The sequence below is a fragment of the Stylophora pistillata genome, chromosome 13 (assembly GCF_964205215.1).
Source record: "Stylophora pistillata chromosome 13, jaStyPist1.2, whole genome shotgun sequence".
NCBI lineage: Eukaryota > Metazoa > Cnidaria > Anthozoa > Scleractinia > Pocilloporidae > Stylophora > Stylophora pistillata.
This window is the reverse complement of record NC_142531.1, coordinates 4010001-4033088: the sequence shown is the minus strand read 5'-3', so window position 1 is coordinate 4033088 and position 23088 is coordinate 4010001. Positions and strand designations below refer to the sequence as shown.

At 38.6% G+C, this 23088-nt stretch overlaps 3 protein-coding genes and 1 long non-coding RNA gene across 5 annotated transcripts in view; 2 read left to right on the top strand and 2 right to left on the bottom strand.

Annotated features, from left to right (window-relative positions):
- Positions 1-4: 4 nt before the first annotated feature.
- LOC111336562 (uncharacterized) lies at positions 5-3903 on the top strand. The gene has a single exon (XM_022942679.2). It carries the CDS (start codon positions 108-110, stop codon positions 1746-1748), a length of 1641 nt encoding a protein of 546 aa, XP_022798414.1. The 5' UTR covers positions 5-107; the 3' UTR covers positions 1749-3903.
- A 2651-nt stretch (positions 3904-6554) lies between these two features.
- On the bottom strand, positions 6555-8363 carry LOC148717319 (uncharacterized). The gene is made up of 3 exons (XR_015994660.1): positions 8226-8363; positions 7434-7654; positions 6555-6787 (listed from the first exon to the last, which is right to left on the bottom strand). It is a non-coding gene; the product is annotated as an uncharacterized LOC148717319 (long non-coding RNA).
- Positions 8364-8806: 443 nt separating this feature from the next.
- LOC111336592 (polycomb group protein ASXL1) lies at positions 8807-19606 on the top strand. Of its 2 annotated transcripts, none has more exons than XM_022942723.2 (13): positions 8807-9029; positions 9136-9215; positions 10220-10331; positions 10980-11013; positions 11672-12054; positions 12422-12598; positions 13157-13184; positions 13941-14020; positions 14527-14636; positions 15085-15158; positions 16529-16602; positions 16765-16796; positions 16953-19606. In XM_022942723.2, exons 1-13 carry the CDS (start codon positions 8964-8966, stop codon positions 17743-17745), a joined length of 2043 nt encoding a protein of 680 aa, XP_022798458.1. In that variant the 5' UTR covers positions 8807-8963; the 3' UTR covers positions 17746-19606. The 2 variants fall into 2 exon arrangements, with proteins under 2 accessions (XP_022798458.1, XP_022798457.1); XM_022942722.2 differs by having other exon boundaries at positions 12419-12598.
- Positions 19607-20983: 1377 nt separating this feature from the next.
- The window catches only part of LOC111336582 (uncharacterized), a 4236-nt gene continuing 2131 nt past the window's right edge, over positions 20984-23088 (bottom strand). The window contains exon 3 of the mRNA XM_022942706.2: positions 20984-22069. Within this exon, the coding sequence (XP_022798441.1) occupies positions 21273-22069 (797 nt within the window). The 3' untranslated portion in view covers positions 20984-21272. The remainder of the gene's footprint in view (positions 22070-23088) is intronic.

Sequence of the window (23088 nt, the reverse complement as noted above, 5' to 3'; positions counted from 1 at the left end):
TGGAGGAAGTTATTTTAGAAGACGTATGAATTTCGAATGCCGAAGATTTTACTGCTCCCTTTGAAACCCAGTTGTCGCAAACATGAGCATGCTATTTTAGCGGCAGAATGACAACAGAAAGAGTGATAGATCCCCATCTAGAAAATTTGATCTGGAGTGACATCGAGTACAATCTCTGCGAGTTTGTTGATCGCTTTCCTTTGCCTCAAATTGTCAAAGTACAAGAAGGTTACTATGGCCCAACTGAGGATTCATGCATTGGAGCCGAACAGATCCTTACGCTGCACTGCGTGAAAACTACAGAGAAAGTTTTAGCTCGAGACAGAAAGAAACGAGAGCTTCATATTCCTTTGAACTGTTCGCAGAAGGTTGAGCTTCGTCCCGCCGAGTTCAGAGGAATTTACGAAACCGTGGAAGAAATTAGTAGAATTCCAGCGAGATTTGTAAGAGTGACCCAAGGGTATTACCTCGAAGAAGAAGCAGTGAGCCTGAATCCCGGAGATAAACTGGAAGTAATCCGCGTGGAGCAAGGTCTTGGAGGGAAAGACGACGGTGTTGTCTTCCTTACTGAAGAGCGCAACCCTATCCGCTTGCCTTTTAGTGTCAGTGCAGGATTCCAGTCCCTGCTTGATGGACGGGAATATTATCTGAAGGAGCTGATGATGTCTTCTTTTAAGCTGCCAGTCTACTTTCAGTTCACTGAGCCACCGTCTATCACTCGAAGATCAAGTGAGGGTGTGTTTAATACTTCACTCGGGGTGCTGTCATTTGAAAAAGTGTACCAAGATTCTACTGTCATATGCACTACAAAAGAAGGTAGCGTTAGAACAGTAGTCAGCTGCCCCAAAAATCTTCCAGTCACTATTAATGTGGCTCGTGGGGCATTGTCAGATGACAAGGATTATGTCCGCATTTGTCGCTTGTTTCATGATGGGGTCAGTCTTTTGAAGATTGAGAACATGGAGATCCAGAACATTTATGCATCAAGGAATACCATTAGAGAGTATGAGTACATTGTAGATGATTTGTCACCACCACCACCTGTTCCTCCTCGTGAAAGTGCAGAGGATTCTTCTTTGTCCAGTTGTCAGGTTCCTGAAGCAAGTAATTCAGACTCTGGTGACGACAGCCATGATTACACGTACATTGATGAACCTGTCACAGACAAGTCCACCCCTTTCCAAAAGCCAAAGCCAAATGGTGTCATACATGTAGTATCTGGTGGTAAGGATTCAGCAGAAATGGTCAATCTTGATAAAAATTTGGATGAAGCGGCTATTAATCATGATGATGAAGATGATGATTATGAAAATGTAGATGAAAATTATCCTGCTCCTGTCGTGAAAGGTGGTGAACCAACTACAAAAAATGAGCCTGTCAAACCTCCACGTAAATCAAAAGAGGCAGCAAAACAGAACCCTGATGAGAATAAACCAGAGGTGAAAAAAGTCCCACCAGCTATCAAACCAAAGCCACCATCCATAAAGGCCAAGCCAATGTGGAAGCAGAATGAGAAAGAGAAACCATTTGTTGTACCAGATGATCTCTCCCGAATGTCCATAAAAGAAGTGTCCCAATTTTTGAGACACTTTGGCTTTGAAAGTTTCCTGAAAGTATTTGCAGAAAATGATGTGGATGGTGACCTTCTTGTTAATCTGACTGACGAGGAGCTCAAGGCACTTGGGCTAAATGCTTTTCAGTGCAAGAAAATATCAAGACTTGTTGATGGATGGAGACCTAAAAAGTAATTCTGAAAGTAAGATACATAACATACATTTTCTATTATAGCATAAATCATGTAAAGCACAGGCTCTGTTGGTCAATGCAGTGTCTACTACACATGGGTGTATGCTGTAGACGTGAGCAAAAGTTTGTAAGTGAGCAAAATGTTTTTTTTGTTATAAAACAAATGGTAAACACCCCAGCGTACACTGTTGGGTTATGGATGCACTTGTGAGCTTTGCTAAGCACTCAGGAAGTTAGAGTCACTCTCAGTCATGGCCTTGAGCAACTCTTACACTTCTTTCATGCTTGGCAACCTCCCATGTACATCCACAACTCTATTGTGTATGCTGTGCTGTTTACTATATTTTAAATTTTAGACACAAGTAGTGGATCATAGTTTTAAATCCTGTTTAACTTTGTTTATTAAAAAAGTTTGCTTTGTTCAATATCTTCTTAACCCCCGTGGTACCCCAGGTCGGATTGTTAATTCTCCCCTTAAGCTGCCACACATTTCCTTTTGAATAAGTAAGGAGAATTTGGTATTAGATCAAGATAACAACTTATACCAGTTACGTTTGAGTAATCCCATCACTTGTTTGTTGGATAATCTATGGATTTTAAAGGGAGAAGTTACCCATTTATCACCCTTGGGATTTAAGGGGCTAATATGGTTTTCACAATTTTGAAATCTGGTTTGAATAATTCTTGATTAAATACTTCCACAAGATATAAAAGTAGTGTCAGTATCATCTACACATGGAAATGTGTGAACCCTGCACACCATAACATCTGTAAGCATAATTATTCTTCAATTTTTTCATGTAGATTTCCTGGTACTGACAAGGAATCTGTTGAACAATTTATAGTTTCGGTTGGTGACTATTTCTTTTATTCTCATGTCCTTGACGTTTGATTTAGCAGTGATACTGCAAGGAGAAACTAATGTACGTCATGTCTAGGGGTTAAAGAGTTACAAAATTCAGTGTTGAAACCTATAAACATGTAGTACTGGTCAACAAGTAAGTTCTCTTTTCTAATTCAAGGATATGCTCTAAGGAAAATTGAATGGAGCCCAGCACTCTGAAGCTGTGAAATCCAGGGTGCCCAGCATATGTTTTTCATGAAAAAAACTAGAATTCCTGAGTCACCTAAGAGCAAAAGTAAGGCACCGGGGGCCACTGGGCACTACTAGACCACAGCCTTGAATGTAATGCATAATCCAGCAAATAGTGATAATTACACCACTTTTTACAATTTATTCTCCTTGCTGATTTACAACAAAATTGTAAGAAGGTAGATGGGAGAATTACTGGTCTCATCTTTGGATTTGCAGGGTTCAGAAACTTGTTTCTTTTAGTGAGAAGTTTACTGGAATTGTAATCTTCAAAATATCTCATGTTTTATCAGTCAGCTACCTCAAGTATTATGCTGTATAAAGGCTGATAGTTTCGAAAGAAACTGTTTGGGGCTGCGTCGGTGGGAGTAACAAAATAATTTGGATATATCAACAAAGTTGAAATGGTAAATTGGCCTCCGTAACGATTACAAAAGCTGACGTTTCAAGCATTTGCCCTTTGTCATACGAAGGTCTAATGCTCGAAACGTCAGCTTTTGTAATCGTTACGGTGGCCAATTTACTATTTCAACTTTTAATTTGTTGATATATCCAAATGATTATGCTGTATAGACAAGTCTTTGTAGTTATACCTTGTTAACATTTTATATAACTTGGTTTGTAAAGCTCTGACTATATTTGAGCTTTTTGTTTAGTTGCTGGAAGGAGATACATTTATCTTATGCTGTAAGATACATCCTGAAATCAAGGAAGTTGTTATAGACTTGTAAATCTTTAATAACAATGTTTCTGGTAGTATCATTGCAGTTCATGGCATAAGTAATTTTTTTATAGCAATGGCAGCATTTGGGGCTGTTCTCTTCCAAAACATGTTATTTTATTTAAATTTAATATAACAAAGTGTGGAAGAGTGGGCAAGACAGGAATTTAGTAATAATTTAGTAATATATTCAAGGTATGTTTTTGGTAGTGAATTAGTAATGGTATAGTAACTCATATCAATTGAAATGAAATTTATCCAAACATCTATTGATTTGCTTTGCTTGAAGCTTGCTGTAGATTTATTGAAGGACTATGCAGTAAAATCCATGTCAGAATTTGAACATATTTTGATTGAGTATGGTGAGATTCATGATACCTTGATAAAATTAATGATACTTGCAGCTTCACCTCCTTTCCTTAAATCCAATCCTCTGCGGGCCGGGATAAAAACTAAAGGTTATCCTGTGAGGTAGCCATCAAAATAGCCTGACTTTTCTCAAGCAGTGTGATCTAAAATTAGGAAAATGTTGAATAATCAAACTAATTTTGCCCCAACTTTCACCCACATCTGGCCTTTCCCCTGATATTCTTTATTTTCATGCTAAAAATAAAAAAAATGGACACAAGCTAGTCCAGAGATGATCAGATTGTCATCATATTCACACATTTGTCATAAACAGCTTTGGAAACTTGTTCCTTAACTAGAATTTTATTCCATTGGAGATGGCACTTATAGTTCCCATCTTAAATTAATTGATAATTTGAAAATGTCAGCATTTCCTTGTCATCATGTTTTGGAAATATGAGGATCTATAATTAAGCACCATGCCAAAAGAATCATAAATATGGTACACATACATGTATCACCAACAGGCAAGAACTAAAATCCTTGTTAAACTGGTCTTGCCTCAGAATATTACTCTTAAATGGTTGATAAAAGAAAGAAAGATTTCTATCTCTGTGTAACGATATCACGCTGCAAAGGTGGGCGCCCTCTAACACACAAAACACCAAGCACAAACGAGCCTGAGAAGACATGCCACAACACAACTAAACATAGGCTTACAAATATTTATTATTCTAAGTAAGACAATAAAGTGACTAACAATAACGACAATACAATGAGCTGAATTATTTATCCTAATAAAATTACAGGAATACGATAATTTAAATTACAGTACACTTTAACTATTTACAAGAGTATTACCAGTACTATTAAGATATAAAAAAAGGTAGGTCTTTTTTTTTAAGTTCAGTTCAGTTTGCCCTCGCATCCCTGTGCTGTCCCTGTCCTTAATCCAACCATGTTCCACCAACAAACGACTGATAAACCAAAACAAACGACTGACAAACCAAACTCATGTTTAACAAACCCAACTCACATTTAACCCACCTAAACATAGAAGTTTCCAACTTCACGCAATTCGGTCTTTGCCCAGATTTTTCCTTGACTCAGTTGTCTTCACTAGCTTACTATCTGACAGAAGATAATCTTCTTTTCCTTTTTCTGCACTTTCTTTGGCAAGCTTCTCGGCACACATGCACCCCCCAGCAAATGAACTCTTTGTCATGTAAAGGAACGATTTTACTGAATTACTCTTCAGTGATTAGAATGTGCCCTGATTCAAACAAGTCTCTGTAACTTTCAAGCCTTCACCGCCAGTGACCTTCTCTTGAAATGGAGAAGAAAAAAACCACACCATAACCACCCGAATCCTTGTATACATGTGGACGCAAGGTGCCAGAAAAAAGGAAAACTATTTGATATATTAAAATAAAGTTTAATTACACAACCGGTTACACATGTCAAGTGAAGAATACAAATATCACACACTACATTAATCCTAGGAGAATAAAAGAATAATTTTATTTAACTACCCCTAACTAAATTCTTTTGGACACTTTCATGACACTCTGATTCTCTAATTTGCTTTCAACTTTGAAAATGTAATTTGACCAGATTATAAGAATGATTCGAAATTCATGCTTTTGCATTACATTAAGGATTTTGCTTGGTTATATTGCCTTTGCAGGGATCAAGTCACTATAGCACAACTCACTCTTGCCTGCAGTACAGGTATCTTACTAGAGCGAGTTAGCATACAAGTTCACCTTCCTTAATCCAGCTGGCCCTGGGTGACTACAAGTTTATGTGGACAGTGGAACGAGGAGGGGTGAGCAGGGAACCCCCTCCCCCCTTTCCCTTCTAGTGACTGTCGCCCACCCTCTTGGTACAAAGTCCTTTCTCTCCCCAGCCTTCTACTGCTGTAAATATCAAAGGTGGCAGTTATCATTTTCGCTGCTCTGTAGGCTGAGTTCACTACAGAGTCTCTCTCTCGGTGCCAAATTTAAAGGTCTGAGGTTTGATTCCTCATGGGGACTCAGAATTTTTTCTCTGTCTCACCCTTGTGACAAGACAAAACATATTGCCACTTGAGTCTTACAGCCAAAATCATCACAGCAAAACTGACTAATCAGTTCATACAAACCAACCTTGGAACATTTGACTGACAACAACTAATCGCTTGACTCTGATGACAACTTCCACTCAGGTTGTCATAACATCAGTCACCACTATGGACAACATTCCTTCTCAGGACTATACTTACCCAATCAATCAGACTACACCATCGCACATGTTTCTTCATTCACCGCTGAGACCCACCACAAAACAACAGAGGGGTCAGTAAAAATATTTGCATTGACATCAATGTACCATGATTTTTTCTACTGGTTTTGAAGAGAAGTGCAGCATATATAAAAAGTCTAGAGAAACTGTGGTACTGCATCTGTGGGGGTTATTACAAGATAATTATTTTGGTGTTATCGACTGAGTTGATAAATGTAAATTGGCTATCCTAAAGTTTCAACTTCATCCTGAAGTTTCAAATATTAGCCTTGCATCAGAGCAAAGCATATAAGGTTGTATATATCCATGGGCCATTAAAATAACTTTTTATCATTCATTTAAGTTAACAGTTCAGAAGGCAAGAAAATTGTACAACTTTATTTCAGTTGAAACACAGCCTGATTAAATTACCATATATGAACTCAAATGAGCTTATACAAAATAATTTTCTATGACTTCACAAGAGTAATAGTTGAAATGATCCAGCTTGAAAGGCTTGCCTTTCACAGGATGAAACATTGACACAAAAAAGTGGAATTTAAGAAAAAGATCACAGAGATGCGGCTATCACCAATATGTTGAGTTATGGCAGAAATCTAGAAAGAAACATAAATGTACAATCAATAAATGTGCTGCTTTCACAACTAAGTAATTCTTCTAGCAACCAACAAGCACTCCCCAGAAGGAATGCTTCTTGCTCGCTATGTGATGTTCCTTTTCCGTGAAATTGGTTCCCTAACCCACATGATGCTCTAAACACAAGCAACCACAAGTACAAAAATACAAGTAAGGTGATGGTGAGATGTTATATGAAGTTTTTCCACAATTACTACAGGATCAAGTGATTTAATTTTTTTTTTCACACTAAGACGTCATTGACTACAAATCAACATGACTGGTTGTTAATTATTTCTCTTAAAAAGTGGCCATCTTCAGGACAGCTATATGGCAATCTGGCTAAAGGCTTGGTTGCTATGAGAAAATGTCATAGATATACGATCTGAACTGAGTAGGAAGCTGAATTGAATTGTGTTTGGGTGTCTAGCATGCTGCCTACTGGCTTATTATCACAACCTTGTATTGGTGACAAGGAGGAATAGAGTGATAAGAAGGAACCATTAACAAGCTCAAATGAAACCTGATTTTGGAATAAAACCTCAGTCACAGTAGTGAGTGGTCAACACTCTCCTAACAGTTAAATATTGCTCCCTTTTGGTTCACAAGCTCCTTCAGAAGACTCACCTACTGCGCTTGTGCTTGACGAGCTTGTTCCTCAACCCACATCTGTTCAGCGACTTTCTCTGCATCATAGTTCTTGTAGAATTCTTCATATCTTCTCCTCTTTGGATCAGCATAGCCAAACTTCCAAATGCAGCCAGCAATAATGCCCAGCCCTATGGACCTCAGAATAGCTCTTTGGAGGTTTTTCTGTACAAAACCACGAAGTTGAGGAGGTGCCATAACTGAAAGAAGATACCAAAACATGTTTGTCACAAAAAACTTGTTGAGTTTGAACAATTTCTTAAGGGTTTCTATGAAGCTTGTTCAAAACATTACACCGTACAACCTACTTAAAGATAAATTCTTGTAATATATCATTAAACTTTCATTCATTTCATTCATTCTCAGTTCACAAGACATAATCCACACTTGAAAAATAGTTTTAAATTTACTTAATAAACTTCTGGATTTCATTGATTGCCGGGTTTGCATATTCACAAAGCGGTCACATTTATGCAAGATTCCAATTACTAAGACCAACTTCAATTAGTTGCTGGGTGATCACTGAGTAATACTGGCCCTAGGTTCCCCTGTTTATCCTAAAATCGACCAAGTTATCACAGTGATCTGTACAAAGTGCAATCGCTATATACGTTTAATTCCGTGAGTTTAATATATCAGCCTGAATTGGCATTACGCCGAACGATGCTGATATTTTGGGCCCCAAAGTAAACGCCAAAAGCAATCAAATACACAGAAATAGTTCTGATATTTGAAAATCATTAATTAGAACAATTATAGAACTCAGATTACCTGAAAATCTACAAACTAAACAGCTCAATTACCCTATAGTTTGGTTCCTACACAGGTTGTCCGTCCAAGTCCGTGTATCGAGACAACTTGTGCGCATAGTCGTCTTGCGTAATTTGCTGACCGGATGTACGCTGTGACACGAACAACACGAAAATTAAACGTACGTCCACGAACTCTTCTCGAATAAATGCGCGCCTCACCCGGCACCAAGCCCGGTTAGCTAAGATTTTATGCATTTCATTTTGCTATTGCAAGGAAACTGTCTCAATATTCTCTTTTTTATTAGTTTTGTATTTAATTGCAAGGTTAAACGTCCTCAAAAGATATGAGTACTGTATCCGAGAAAATGATGGATCCGATCTTATAAACATTTCTGTTCCCCATGGAAGGAATCAATCATTACTGAGATATAAGCTCTATTGTAGTTAATGCCCATAAAAAGTTAGCCGAAACTACATGTATGTACTAGAATGATTTTTGAAAACAACAAGCCTCGACCCAAGCTCTTTAGCGAAATAATTGACCCTTACAAAGGCGTGGTGGCGCGGCCTAATTTAAAAACTTCCTGTAAAGCTGTCACGTGATCCGTTGTGTTCGTTCGTCTGTTGCAAAATGGCGGTTTGATCGTCTGATTGATTCGGCGTTACACTTCAAAATCTCGCCCATGCCTGACAATTTCCAACTTGAAAACGATCGGATTCTTACGGTATTATCGAACGCTAACGGTTCTCCTGGGAAATGAGTACGGAGAAGGGCGAAACAAAGAGAAAGAAAGGTATAACATGGGCTGAAGCCGCCAAACAGGTAAACTGCAATGGTGACAATGAATGCAATGTCAGCTGACTCAAAGCTCCGCGATTTTCTCTAGGCTGTTATATCATTTATTGAGGAGTATTGATTTTATATGTAGGTGCTAGAGAGGTCTACTGCACCGCTCACGCATAAAGATATCCTGAAGGTCATTCAGGAAGAGGGTTTGCGCGATTTGAGGTAAGGACAGCGATGCGTTCTTCGCCGGTCTATGATTGACAGAATTGAAGATTAGTGGCAGTTCGTTGATTTTCAAGGTGAAGAGGACCCTTTTCCTAGATCATGACTTATTTAAAAGGTCTGTGTCATGTTCAACCCCAGTATAGTACAAACTCACTAGCTGTAAAATTATTTTGAACAATCGAAACAAAGCAAATGGAGCCAAGGTATTTCGAGTGAGGTTGCGCTTTATGCTAGCGACTTTGACTTTTCTAAAATACAGTAATACCTTAGACTGGTACGAAGAGGGAGTATTTTTATTTAAGCTAGATTTTTTTACATTTTCATACCACATATTCAAAGCTGGCCGAATTTTTTTTGGTTCGATTTTTTGCTAAGAAGACTATTTGGGTGTTTGTGAATCAACATGGAGGAGGAATGGGAAGGAATATACGAACTTAAGGATCTTGGACCAACTCCAGGATTTTTAGGCTTGAATTCCATAAATATCAGTTTTTAGTTGGCTGTTGGCCAGGGAAGCTGTATTTTGCTCTCTATGGTTCGTCAGTTACTTTGTTTCAATTATTTGTCTGGTTATTTTATGGATTTATTCTTTGTTTTTCCTTTTTTATGAGGTCAAAGACATTTTAAATTGTTGCTGTTTTTGCATTGAATATTGTGAGAGAGAAAGTACAGCATAATACCATGGAAGGAAATGAGATCTAGGGTGATAATAACCACTGACCATGGCTAAAATCTTGGGAGGGTAAACATTCACCCTTAGTGGAATGTTGTCATTATCATCATCACAGTGTCTTCCTCTTCTCCCTGGTCTTTGAACTAGGGAATGTTTAACTTGTTTATTTAATTGGTTAAATTTGTTTATATGTGTATTGCTCAGAGAAATTGCTGGAAACCTTTCTAAATTCATATGAAAATTATCATACAGGGTGTATGTGACTTTTGAGTGGGCTTTTTACCCTATGATGATAAATAGTTCCTATAATCCTATTATTCTCTAACAGCCGTGGGACAGCACCCTTAGCATGTCTTAATGCGATGCTTCACCATCACTCTCGTGGGCCAAATGATCTGTTCATTAAAGTGGAAGGACGAATGAGCTGTTACCGACTTAATGTAAGTGCTGTTGACTTTGCAACAATATTTGCCTGAACACTGTTGATTTGCTTAGTTGAGCATTTTACTTTTTAGAAGCTGAAATTCATGTATTGACTTACAAATGAAACTCAGTGGAATCCTGAATTTTTACCATTCCTTTGAGAAAGCAGGGCTTGTCACTAACGGTAGCCCACTAGCCACAGACTAGTAGAAATTCAGTTTAGGCAAGTGGTTTTCAATTTCCACCAGCCAGTTTGGCTAGTAAACAGACTGAAATTGTCACTAGCCACTTGGCTAGTAAGTAGAAAAATTAGTGTTGAGCCCTGGGAATGAAATTGGTGTTTATTATTTAAGGCTTAAAAATATCAGGGATTTAATTTTACAGTGTTTGTTTGGGAAAGGGAAAGCAGTTTTGGTTCAAATTATCAAAATTTTCTAGAAATTTAGAGTCAAAAAATTGGGTTTCTCATGTTCATTGTTTTTGCAATTTAGCAGCTGAACTAATTTGTGTCTTTCCTTTCATGGAACTCTGCAAACTGTGTAAAACCAGAAATAATAATAAGATAAGAGTTACGGTAGTTTAAGACTTGATCAAATAAAATTTGTTGATCACCAAAACTGTTATTTTTTGTTTTGGTTTTTTGTTTTGTTTTCTTCTCTTTGCAGCCAAACAGGGTTGAGACTTCAGGGGAAAATTCTGGTATGTTGCATATAACTATTTATTACATGGCTCGGGCAGTCAGAGGGCCAATAACTAAAATCAACCAATCAAAATGCTCTCTTGTCGGTCAATTATCTCTCAGTATTGGACTGGGCACTGTCCTGAATGGTCCCGAATGATACTGCACTTGTGTTCCCTTGAACTTTAGTCGTATAATAAATCTCTTATTAACCAAGCTTGCTCGGGACCGTACTGGAAGAATATTGGCCCTCAGTCTTTTTTGTATGGACTGAGCCTAGCGAGGTCCGTACTGTCAAGACCTCAGGCTGATATTCTCCCAGTACAGCCCTCGCGCTTGGTTAATAAGATATGTCTTGTCATTTTTATTTAACTGTTTAACTCCTATGAATGACCAAGACAGAATTTCCTTTTACAACATCAAGTATACAAGTAATGAGAAAAAAATATACATATGTCAATGAGGAGATTATTATTATTTATTTAGTTGATCCAATACTAAATTCTACATCATAGCATCAAAAGAATTGTATGGCAGTCAGTAAGGAGAATTGCTGATGAGATCTTGGAAGTGAAGGGATCAACAGTGAAGCTTTTTATATCCTCAGTACAATAGATTTTTGATTTAATGTTTATTTTTATTTTTATTTATTTATTTATTTTTTTTGCCATGTCATAGCACTAGACTCTGATTCTGACCTTATGGATATGACTGATGATGCAGAATTTAGCATGTTCCTTGACAAGGACAGTGTGAATGGACCTCATCTCAATAATGGAAAAGTTAAGCTCCCTATGGGAACAAATGACATTGTAATGCCGCAGTTGAAACCACCCCCGCCCAATCCGTCCCCAAGGGATGCCAAACCAAAGGTGGCACTCACAAAAGATGGACGACTACAAAAAAAACGGGGTCCAAAACCAGGACCACGCAGCCAGTCTTCAAACAAGAGACCAAGGTTGAGTAGTACAAGGCCTGTGCCAAAAATGGTGTTGAAAAATCTCAAAGTGGGTACAGTTGAAAGTGGATCAGGAAGTAATGGAAGGAATGGGAATGGAAAAGTAAGTTTTACTGTAATGCTTATTTAGATAAAATGCAGTTGAAGTATAAACCCATGGTAAATGTAGTGACAGTGTAAGATTTATGTTGAGGGCTAACACTCCAAACGTCAGCGTTAGAAACTCTTTATGGTAGTCAATTTACATTTATCAACTCAGTTGTTAAAAACCAAAGTATCCTTTAAGATGAAAGTTATTGAGTGAATTGCGAATGTCCAATTAGATTCACTGCAACTACCTGTAAAGAAAAGCAACAGCTTTAAAATTAAACAATAATCCTATGGTAAGCAGTGGCTGTGATTGGAATAAATTGCCAATTTAAACAGGGACGAGTATGGCATCATAGTAGTTATTATTGTTTACTCAGCAGGTGAAAGCTCCATCCGTTCTTGTCCCGCCCTCATCCAAACTCATACCTCCATCTAGTGCATCAGTTACAGCCAATGCTATTGCAAGTCACAGCTTCCCCAGGGTTCCAAGCTCAGTTGATGGTCTGGAAGCTCAAGAAAAATTGGAGAAATTTTCTGACCTTTGGACAGCATCCAAGGTTGGTATCCTGTGGTGTACTTGGTACTTGGTTGAGTTCTCAAATTAGAGTTGGAGGAACTTTGGATATCTTTAAAGGGGTTTTTTGCTCACCTGCATGGTTGTTGCTAAGAAATTACAGTGCCAGTTGAAATTTCAAGTGAGGCATCTCAAAAGTGGTGAATGACAGTTAGTTTGTAATGCTGGAGGTGCCTGTTGTGTTATACCAAGCGATTGCCAGTCAAAAAATCCAGCCAGTAATTGCTAGTTTTTCACTTGGAAAATTTTGCAGGCAGCCTGCGCTTGGCAACAAACCCGCACCTGGGTTTTTCTTATTTTAATTTCCCTGAAACAAAAAAGTAAACCTTTTTTTTTTTTTTTGCTGAAATGCAAATGCCAAGCCTGAAAGGGTTTTGATAACTTTACAGTAATGCTTGAAAGTTTCAAGTGTCAGTTGATGCAAATGCAACATGGATTCACGAATGTGAATATTTATGAATCCTGGTCACATTCTTGTGGTAAAGCTGTTCATGTAAACTGTATGTTGCTAACTGCTTTTATTGATTGCATTCTGTTTTAGCCAAGAAGATACAAGAAAATGAGTGTTGGTGAGTGCCATCAGACTTCTACTCCAAAGCAGTTATGGTTACTCATTTTGAGCATGTTCAGAAAATAAATGGTTGACCCTTTAATACAAAAGAGAATTTCTTCTTACAATAGATTTTATAGCAGAAGGCTGAAGAAAGAAAAATATGATTATCAATTAAAGGATATTGTTTGATTCAGCACCAAATGCTCAAAGCAAAAATCAAGAGGAATATATGAGGAAAGGTGCAGAGAATTAATGTTTTGATCTTGTGAGTGGAATGGGTTCACACATTATTTGGGTCATTTTGCTGATCAGCCCCAACTTTAAGATCCTACGTGGCTTTATAATAATATGCAGTTAAGTTCCATGCCAAATAGACAAGCTCTCTGTACTGTATGCTGTAGTCAGTCATTATCGTAACAGATATTTAGGATCAAAGTCTACCAAGCTCAGCTTTGGAAGGTGATTTTTGAACCTGAGAAATATTGCACTTATCTCCTGAGTGGTTCACAACATTATTGACTGTAACATGAAAGTGCATTTTGTATGATGGTTGAACTCAACAGTGTGTGAAGGCAGTGAACAAATACTTTGAAAAAGAAGTGCTGTCAAACATAAGCATACTGAAAGTTCCTGACAAAATTGTAAAAGCCTTGAGCATAAATTATGAGCAGAATTCCAGCATAACAGTTCACGTACTTTTAGCATGACGTGTTCAGTCCTAGGAAGTTTTACTAGTTGTAGGATATTAAATGTACAGTGTTTGATTTTTCAGCTGCACAGTTAAAGAGGACCAAGGAGGGACGCGTAGACATACAGTCTCCAGACTCAATTCTCACCAGTATACCTCTTCGTGTAAGTCTGGTCCAATGTCTTTTGGTCATTATTTTTATCACAGTTCAGCAAGGAACATGTCACCTCACTGTCTTGTTAACCCTTTAACCATTTGACCCCTAAGGGTGGCTAGTCTATAATTTCTCCATACACTATCACCCCTGAATCTAACATCAAGGTCATGAGAATAAAGGAAATGATCACCAACTAGTAAAGCACTTTATTGTTAAATTCTCCTTGTCGACACCTTAAGAAATGTATAGAGAACAGTATGGAGAATATGCATACTGATAAGGGTGTGAAGGGTTAACTGCCTTTAGTGATAAAGACAAAATTTCTCCTTATAGTACCCATACAATATCAAGCAGACTGGCAATGAGAATAGAAAAAATATATATATATCAATTAGAGAATTATTAGGTGATCCAGTACCATATTCTTGAAACCAGCTTCATTATAATTCCATGGCAGCAGTAAGAAGAAGACATATTGTGATGATCTATTCATTTGACATTGTTTTTTTGCAGTCTCTCATCAACCAGCGAACATTTAACATGCTGCCGCAGTGGTATCAGTACAAGTTAGTGACGTTACTACCCAAAGTTGACAGAGCAATAGGCCATGATGGAGCTTTAAGGTCTGTGTTTCCCATTCCTTGTTAATGCAAAGTAACAAAAACTAAAATGTGCCAGTTTGATAGAAGTTAATGTTTATTCATCGTACACATTAGTACATGGTTTCAACATGGAATAAACTTTATAGGGAATATTTTATGTGTCAAAACATTAATTCACATGTAGCTATTATGTACTTATTGACTGGATAGGAGGGCCAGAGATAGCAATATTTATATGGATTTGGGTCATGACAAATAAACAGAGTGCCAGGAGGGGGCAGGACAGCTCTCTCTGGACCAGCTCATATCCACCTGTCCAACCCTACACAAGTCAGCTTGCACTAAGCTTTACTTTGGAATTGCCTGTGAAGGGCTTTCCAAGTCTCATAATGAAATTTTTTATTTCTAACTAAATGTTTTAATCAGAAGCAGTTGATCAACAAGCTATTCTTTTCTTTTTTTTACTCAGACCATCACACACTGCTTTCACAAATGAGTTCTTTGCAAGTGCTTGTCATTCATGGAAAGACAGGCTTCAAGATGGTAAGAGGCATTTCTTTATATGGCAGTTTTCAATTTGGTATTAAAAGCAATCCAGGATTGCATTGGGTTTTGCTTACTTCACTCTGTAAGAAGTCCAGAAAAATTAGAAGCTACTGGCGAGTACTAGTGAACTGTCAGCTAAAAAGAAATGCTGAGGGTTGTTTTTAATGAATAAAGACTGATAGTTTCTAAAGAATCTGTTTGGAGCTGCTTCGGTGGGGGTAACGAAATCTTTTGAATATATCAACAAAGTTGAAATGATAAATTGGCCACCGTTACGATTATAAAAGCTGACGTTTCGAGCGTTAGCCCTTCGTCGGAGCGAAAGTTGTTTTTAATGGACTCCCACTCCTTAGAAGAGGTTCAGCAATTTAGTGTTCCTCAGATTTTTTTTGTTGTTGTTGTTTTTTTTTGTTTTTTTTGATAACGGCAAAAAAAAAATAGCAGTACATAAGTGAGTGCCTAAAGGGAAAGAACATCCATTCAATTTGTATCTTTCCCCCTTGCATTTACTTTTAGTTTCCTTTCAAGTTTCGATAATTGAGTTTGGTTGGATATAAAAATAAAGCAAAAGGTTAAAAGTCCATTGGTAAAGACAGGTCATAAATTGCCTCATTATAGTAGGCGGTGCTTCAGAAGCAATCACATGTAGTCCGTGAGAGCTCCAGCTGCTGGTGCTTCTGGAGAACGCTGTCAGTACTCCAATCCAGGATGTGCTAGGGGCAGCAGGATCGCGTTTTGACTCACCATCTCTAAGTAGTAGTAGTAGTAGCAGTAGCAGTAGCAGTGGCAGTGGCAGTGGTAGTAGTAGTAGTAGAATAATAATAATAATAATAATAATATAGATCAATTTCTATAGCGCATTTCCATGTAAATGCTCTAATGCGCTTTACAACACTGTGCGGGGGACTTTTCCAGACTGCCGGCGGCAGTTTACAATTAATAAAGGAGAAATTTTTACAGATGCCCCCTCCCCCCCTTCCCAGTAAACAGGCCAGACCACATCACAGTAATCTCGTGATGTGGATTCTTTAACGTCCCTTGCCGAAATTAACTAATTGATAGGTGCAGGAGACGGGACCTCCGGCTTTACGTCCTATCCGAGAAGACGAAGCAATGTGAGTGAAGCGTCTTGCTTAAGGACACAACGTCAAGCCCCAGCCAGGACTTGAACCCGGGCCATCTGACCTAGAGTCCAGCGCACTGACCACTGGACTACTCAATCTATATTTATACACGATAAGAATTAAAGCTAAAAAGCTTGTGGGGTCGTTTACATAACAAAATAGTATCTAGCCAACTTATGATAATACTAAGACACATTTAAAACTATGGTTATGTTTGATAGATTGTTTTCTTCTGCCTTCCAGGTGACTTTATGACAGATATGCAACAGAGGATCAAACAAGAGGAAGAGCGACTGGCCAAATTGGATCCTTGGAAGGTGATGGTGAACGTGTTGTGTGAATGTGTGATGATTAATAATTTGACTGGCACAAATTTCTTTTTCTTTTTTTTTTTCCTCAATTGTAAACAATTACCATTGCTGCAAAGTTATTGATGTGCTCATGTCTTTTCACTTTCCCGTGAAATTTTTGCTTTGCAGGCTAAGTTCTTCGAACCAGTCTGGGGAAAAAGGTAAGTTATCTTGCTTTTGATTCTGTGTGTGTTTGTTTGTATCAGGAAGCAATTTTGCTTCTTGTTGCCTGCGAAAGAGAAAGGTTAACCAAAAGGCGACCGTTTTAGAAAGGAATGGCTGTAGCTCTCCGTAACTTTTCCTTATTTTTCGCACAGGACCCTTCCAGACGACAGTTCTTTATCCCAAGACCCCACGGATTCCTACTTCACAGCGCCTCTCTCCCCGGCGCCAGCCTCGTCACCAAGAAGCACCATGACCGGAAACCATAAGGATCCCACCCTAGGCAGGTCACAACTCAAATCACCGAGGATGTCAAGTGCTATGATACAACCGCTGACGGTACCTGTACAAAAACTTCCGACGCACTGTCTTCCGAAACGAGTCACCGAATCTAGGAGATCCGAAGCCGCCAAACAGCTTCGTTCAAACGCACGTACATCTCGATCGCGGTCCATACCCATTTACAAAATGGTCACTGTGGCACATGCCACAGAGGCTCTAAAAGCTGTGAGAACTTGCGCGCCACCGTCCATGCTTACCGCTAGTACGGTGTACGCAAAAAAACGAACAATTAAGACGCCATGTAATGAGGCGTCTACGTCAGCAGCTTCCATTTCCACTCCTTCGATTCTTTCACACGATGCTGTAGAGCTCCGTGCTCCCGCCTCCCTCATTAAGCCGAGACCTCCATCCCGTGCTGCGATGCGTCAACAGGTGGCAGCCAACCGGGAGGAGCTAACACGACGACGCTCTGCTTCGGGCACTGCCACCAAAAGTGGCTTTACGTCGTCCACGGTGTCCGCTAAGAACTTTAACAGATCGATGCTGCTCAAGAGTTGCTCTTGCAGGCTGAAGGCGATGGAGGTTTGCAGAAAATGCGGAGCATTCTGTCACGATGACTGTATAAGCGCGGCACAGCTCTGTAACTCGTGCGTCAGTGTTAACTGACAGACGCCAAATGTATGATGTTCATATTATGCTGGTCTTAGACATTCAGTTTCACTTGTCCTTAATAGAGATGATCGTGCTTCCGTTGCCATCAGAAAGTTAACACCTCATGGTTGAAGTTTTTTTGTCTATTTCTTTGTTTGCTTGAGCTTTTCCTTTTTGAGATCTTTTCCAAGTATTAGACAGGTTTTGCTCAAGTTAATGTTTTTTGGTCGCCAAAACCGCGCGTATTTTAGGACTATATACTTCGTTTCCGTAAACAACACCACTAGAAAACGTTTTTTTAGTTGCTTACTAGTCCATCGTAAATTTTGATTGTTCAGCTTCTACTTTTCGCATACTAAATCCTTAGAAAATTGCTGAAGAAAAGCGTTAAGTTAAACAAGAAATAGGTGTTTCAACTTTCAAGAGTGACATACGGTAGCGTGGTATTAGCTGTAACATTAGGGAATTTAAGCAAACCACGATGGCGACGGCAACGAGAAAGTGGAAAAACAGTAGATCTAATTGGCAGAACAATAGCCAGCACGTGCGTTTTAAAACTTTGTACATTTTTCAGCCGTCCTTTGCAAAACAACAACGTGAAATCCCCAAAATTTGTGTCGTCTGCGAACCGAAACGGCGGCGGCAAATTATTTTAATTTACATTTGGAACTCAACGCTACTTTTATGCGTTATGTTGAGTTTAAGGTTTGGCGCCCTATGAGACGGTTAACACATGTAGTCATTTTCGAAATTCTAACTAAAAGTAGAAACTAATTTTTTAATCGACGTCTTCCGTGGCGTTGCCGTCGTGACTGCTTAAATTCCCTATTGAACATAGACAAACTTTTATTCAGAATTTTTAAAATCTTAACTTGCACCACGAAAACCGTTGAATCTCAGGCTTTATTCTACAAGACATAAACTTACACACTGATTAGTCACTTCAGGAGCTAAACCACAGTTTGCATTTTGAAAAATTTTTCTTTAAGTTATTATGTTCGTGTTCTGTTATACGAATCAATCTTCTCCTCCAGGGTGCAATTTTCCATTAAGTGCCGAAAGTAAGCTGGAATTGTAAAGGTTTCCTACGCGCTGTGTGATTGGTTTAGGAAACTCGCGCCACTCTTTGACCAATCACATAGTGGCTTGGTCACCCTCGTTTTCGCGCGCCTTGTCCAATTTGTTTTGACTCTAAATTTCATCGCCACTTTGAGATATTTTCATTTTTTTCACTAGGCTGCCGAGTTTAGTTTGGTTTTTCGGTTACGACATTCAATTAAAAAGGGCGCCAACGGTCCTTAAGAACTCAGTTCATTCTGTTTTTTCTATCATACGGAACTTAGGCAAGGATAGTTTCAGATTTAGTCGAAAGCGACACATTGTATCTTTGTCCCTTCAACCTTTCACTCCCAGAAGAGACCAAATGTGAATAACTCCTAATAATACCAATACACTTTCTCGATACAAAGCGATGAGAAGGTAGAAAAACATCAACCAGGGTATCTGGTTCGATGAAACACCAAATTCTTAGAACAGAAACCATAATAATTGTATGGCACTCAGTGCGTAGAATTGATATTGTTGGGAGTGAAAGAGTTTTAGTTCCCGATGTTGTGGTAAAACAACCATTCCTAATTGTAAGCTGCATAACATTCTGTTTACTGAAAGTTTCTTTATTTCTGTTGTCAGTAGAGTACGAGAAGAAATAGGACAATTTATCAGAATTATGTCAGGTACATGAGATTAAAATATTGTAAATAATGACTAAATGACCAGGTCAGTCGGATTTTAAAAAGAAAAAAAAAACCGAAAACAAGAAATTTATTACATTCAGCTGTTCTGGTCCGTTTTTATTAAATAATTGATGTTTTGGACACTTGAATGTTACGATGAAATGTGTGCCTCCGTTTGTCGTGTGGGAAGCAAAGGGAACCTCGGTGCCTTTCAAACGTTACGGAAGCGTTGTTGACAGTATCTAATTCTGACAATGAAGACCACTGACTTTCGGAAAATTCAGCTACCGGGCAGGCTCAGAAAGATACAAATAAGTCACTGCGTATGTTGCTCACTTTACTCATCATCAATCACGGACGAGATGATGTGCAGATTAGGTACTATCAACTAAGTTGAAATTGTAAATTGGAGCGTTAACCCTTCGTCATTCGCTCTGACGAAGTGCTAACGCCCGAAACGTCAGCTTTTTAAATCTTTACGGTGGCCAACTTACAATTTCAAGTTGGTTGATATTACCTTGTTACCCCCACCGACACAGCACCATAGTTTCTTTAGAAACTTACCCCCTTTATTCGGTGTGTAGATTAGCCAATCAGATTGCAGTATTTGTGGAAAACGCCGACAGCGGTATCTTTATATGCACGAAAGATATTTAAGCAATAGAGCACCTCGTGTTTTCCCAGCATGCCCCGTAGCTTTATCACGTGTTATGGAGTCCTTGCTCTATAACACGTGATAACACATGCTGGCTCTACAACCTGATAAAATATCCGCTTGGAAACTGAACTTACCAATCAGACGATGCGTACTAATGTTCATTATGCTATAAAGCGAAATGATACTTCGGCGCCAGTTAGAGTCACAAAAGACACCATCACATTTTTTTCTCGATTTACTATACCCTACGAAAAATTGGTTTCTTGTTCGCTGGCCGAGAGAGAAACGTAGCGGGGTAGTAGAAACCAGTTGCTCGCCGCGGGGTACCTTCACGATGCACTACCCTCCCTCCCTCCCTCCCTCCCTCCCTAGGTTTTGGGATTGAAATAAGGGCAGGCGAGATTTCATGTACTAAAACAACTAGTTTGTGCCTGTAGGTACTTCGCTAAAACAGATGCACTACCGTTCGAGCCTATATTGATTGACTGTCGTAAAAGCAAAACCAAAGTAATCATAGCAGCTAGTCAGAACAAATAAAAACATGATAAGACAAGGAGCCGTTAAAACTCAAAGTTAAAACAAGCTTACTACCTGGGCGCAAGAAAACGCGATTGACCAAGTCGCAATTTACTTTATGTAAGATTCGAATCTTATTGGTTGGGACAATGGTGCGAATTTCTTGGAACAATCTCTGCGATACTTTTGCGTCTTGTTTATCAAGTGAAAGCGTGGTACAGGCAAGAGCAATTTCAATTGAGTATTGAAGGTAATCCAGGAGAGCGCTTTGGTTTTTCTTCACTGTGTGGCTGGTTCGAGAAAATTTTCCTTCTTTTTCAACTAATAGGATTTAAACGAAACCTAGTAAAGGCAAAATTTTCTTTAAACATCTATTGTATTGTCATACATTGAATGATACCTTTTAAATACAACTGCAATTAAAATATAATATTATTGAATCGATACCACAATGGAAAAAGACTAATAAAGTATCCGATAAATATCAAAATAACATGATATAAGTAAAAATTAAAAAAGTCATATTGATATGCTTTCGTGGAGTAAAAACTAGGAATATCTATAGATTAAAAAAAATGTAGCCTTCGGAGATGGAAATAATTGCATAGGGTAAACTGAAGAAGGAAGGGACAATTTTACAGTTCTTTCCGCGTAATCTCCAGTTTGAGTTTTCTTTTCAGAGTAAATGGAAGTGGTAGACTGTCAAAACCACGTATTCTTGAGGTTTTCCTTATTCTTTCCCTTATGACAGAAAGACAGTCTGATTCAAGACTTGACATTCTCGGACATTTGGAAGCCAGTAAGAATTTCCGGATCTCTTTTGATTTGCACCTGTCCATCGCTGTCAGGCCACAATAATCCGATTGGTTAATTTTCGCTCCAAGGAACACCATCGCCTTGACAGTGTGTTCAAATTGGCCAATCACGGCCAAATGCAAAGGAGTGTACCCACAGTACATTTCTCTAGTATTCAAATCCGCCCCACTGAGAAATAGCGCGGTTGCACTAGCTTCGTTACCGTTCTGCGCAGCAAAGTGTAAAGGCGTGTACCCCGCGAAATTTTGCGCGTGAGTATTCGCGTTATGGCGAACCAGTAGTTCTATGAGAGCATAATCGTTGTGCATTGCTGCAAAATGAAGAGGAGTTTCACCAAAGAAAACGCCGCTACTGTAATTCACATTGGCTCCAAACTCGCACAGAAGCTCAGCAATGTCCAACATGTTTTCTGCTCTTGAAGTTGTTAATGCCAGGAGAAGAGGACTGGAATCTAAAGAGTCGACTCCATTGACGTCCGCACCTCGTAACAGCAGACTGTGCACATGTTTTGGTGGTGCGCCGGAGCGCAGCGCAGTCCTGAGTTGACTGTCTAGTAACTCCTGATTCGTAGAGTGTACTAAATTGTACTTAAATCTTTTGAAAATACTTTGCAACCCTGGAAGATATAAATAACCATGCAAGTTAAAAAAATTTAATGAATGCCAATCATATAGTTTTCTTGTCACTGCAACAATTTGCACAAGCTAAGATGGCTCGGTAACCTCGGCTCAAAATGGCAACCTAGAACACTCTGCCAAAATTTTTTTATTTGCTTGCTAACCTCCATACCTCATTAAAATTCTTTTCCATCTCATCTTAGTTTCATCCTCAAGAAGTTGTATTCTTATATTTTATTTGCTAAAAAAGCACCGTGTATGGCGATGTTTATACATACGATAAAATTACCCGCAAGGTTTTCATGACATACTGAGTGGCATTGGCAGTAGGTTACGGCGCCGTACTGGCAATTCCGTAGAGGTGTGGGTCCGAGTCACTCTGATTAATTAGTTATTCGTACTGCGTATGGAGTATGAGTCGCCATCTTGCGTTTTATTGTTTCCATTGTTTGTCTCACTCTGATGTTTGACTGTTAGGGTTTTTACTTTGATTTTAGTATGGGAATAAGTGGGTTAGGGAATTGGGCTTAGGGTGTGGTCGTGTGAGTGACTGCAATAACCCAGGTTTAAATCCCGGTCACGACAATTTTTTTCCTTTTATTCTAAAATGAACGTTTTTTGAATATTAATTTCATCTTGAAATCATTTTCCCTAAGGGAGGATTAAACACCATCTTAGGTTTCATTATTTTTATTGTTTTATACCATCTTAGATGACCTTTATTTTTTCAAATTCTGAAAAAAACACGCTCCTATAATCTATACAATTTAGCCCTAAACCATAATTTATTCAACGCTTTTATTTTGTGTTTCCTTCCTACATCTCTCATACATTTCCTTCTAATTTTCAGGTGTGGATACTCTATTGTCCTAGAACCGGTATGGGTAGTTGCGCAATAGTGTGTATCATTCATAATAAACACTCATAAGTTCGTCTATCCACTTTGGTTTCTAGAGTGATCTTATTCTTTTTAAATTGTCCTGCCAAAACGCTTCTCTCTCTATTTCTTCTTCTTTTA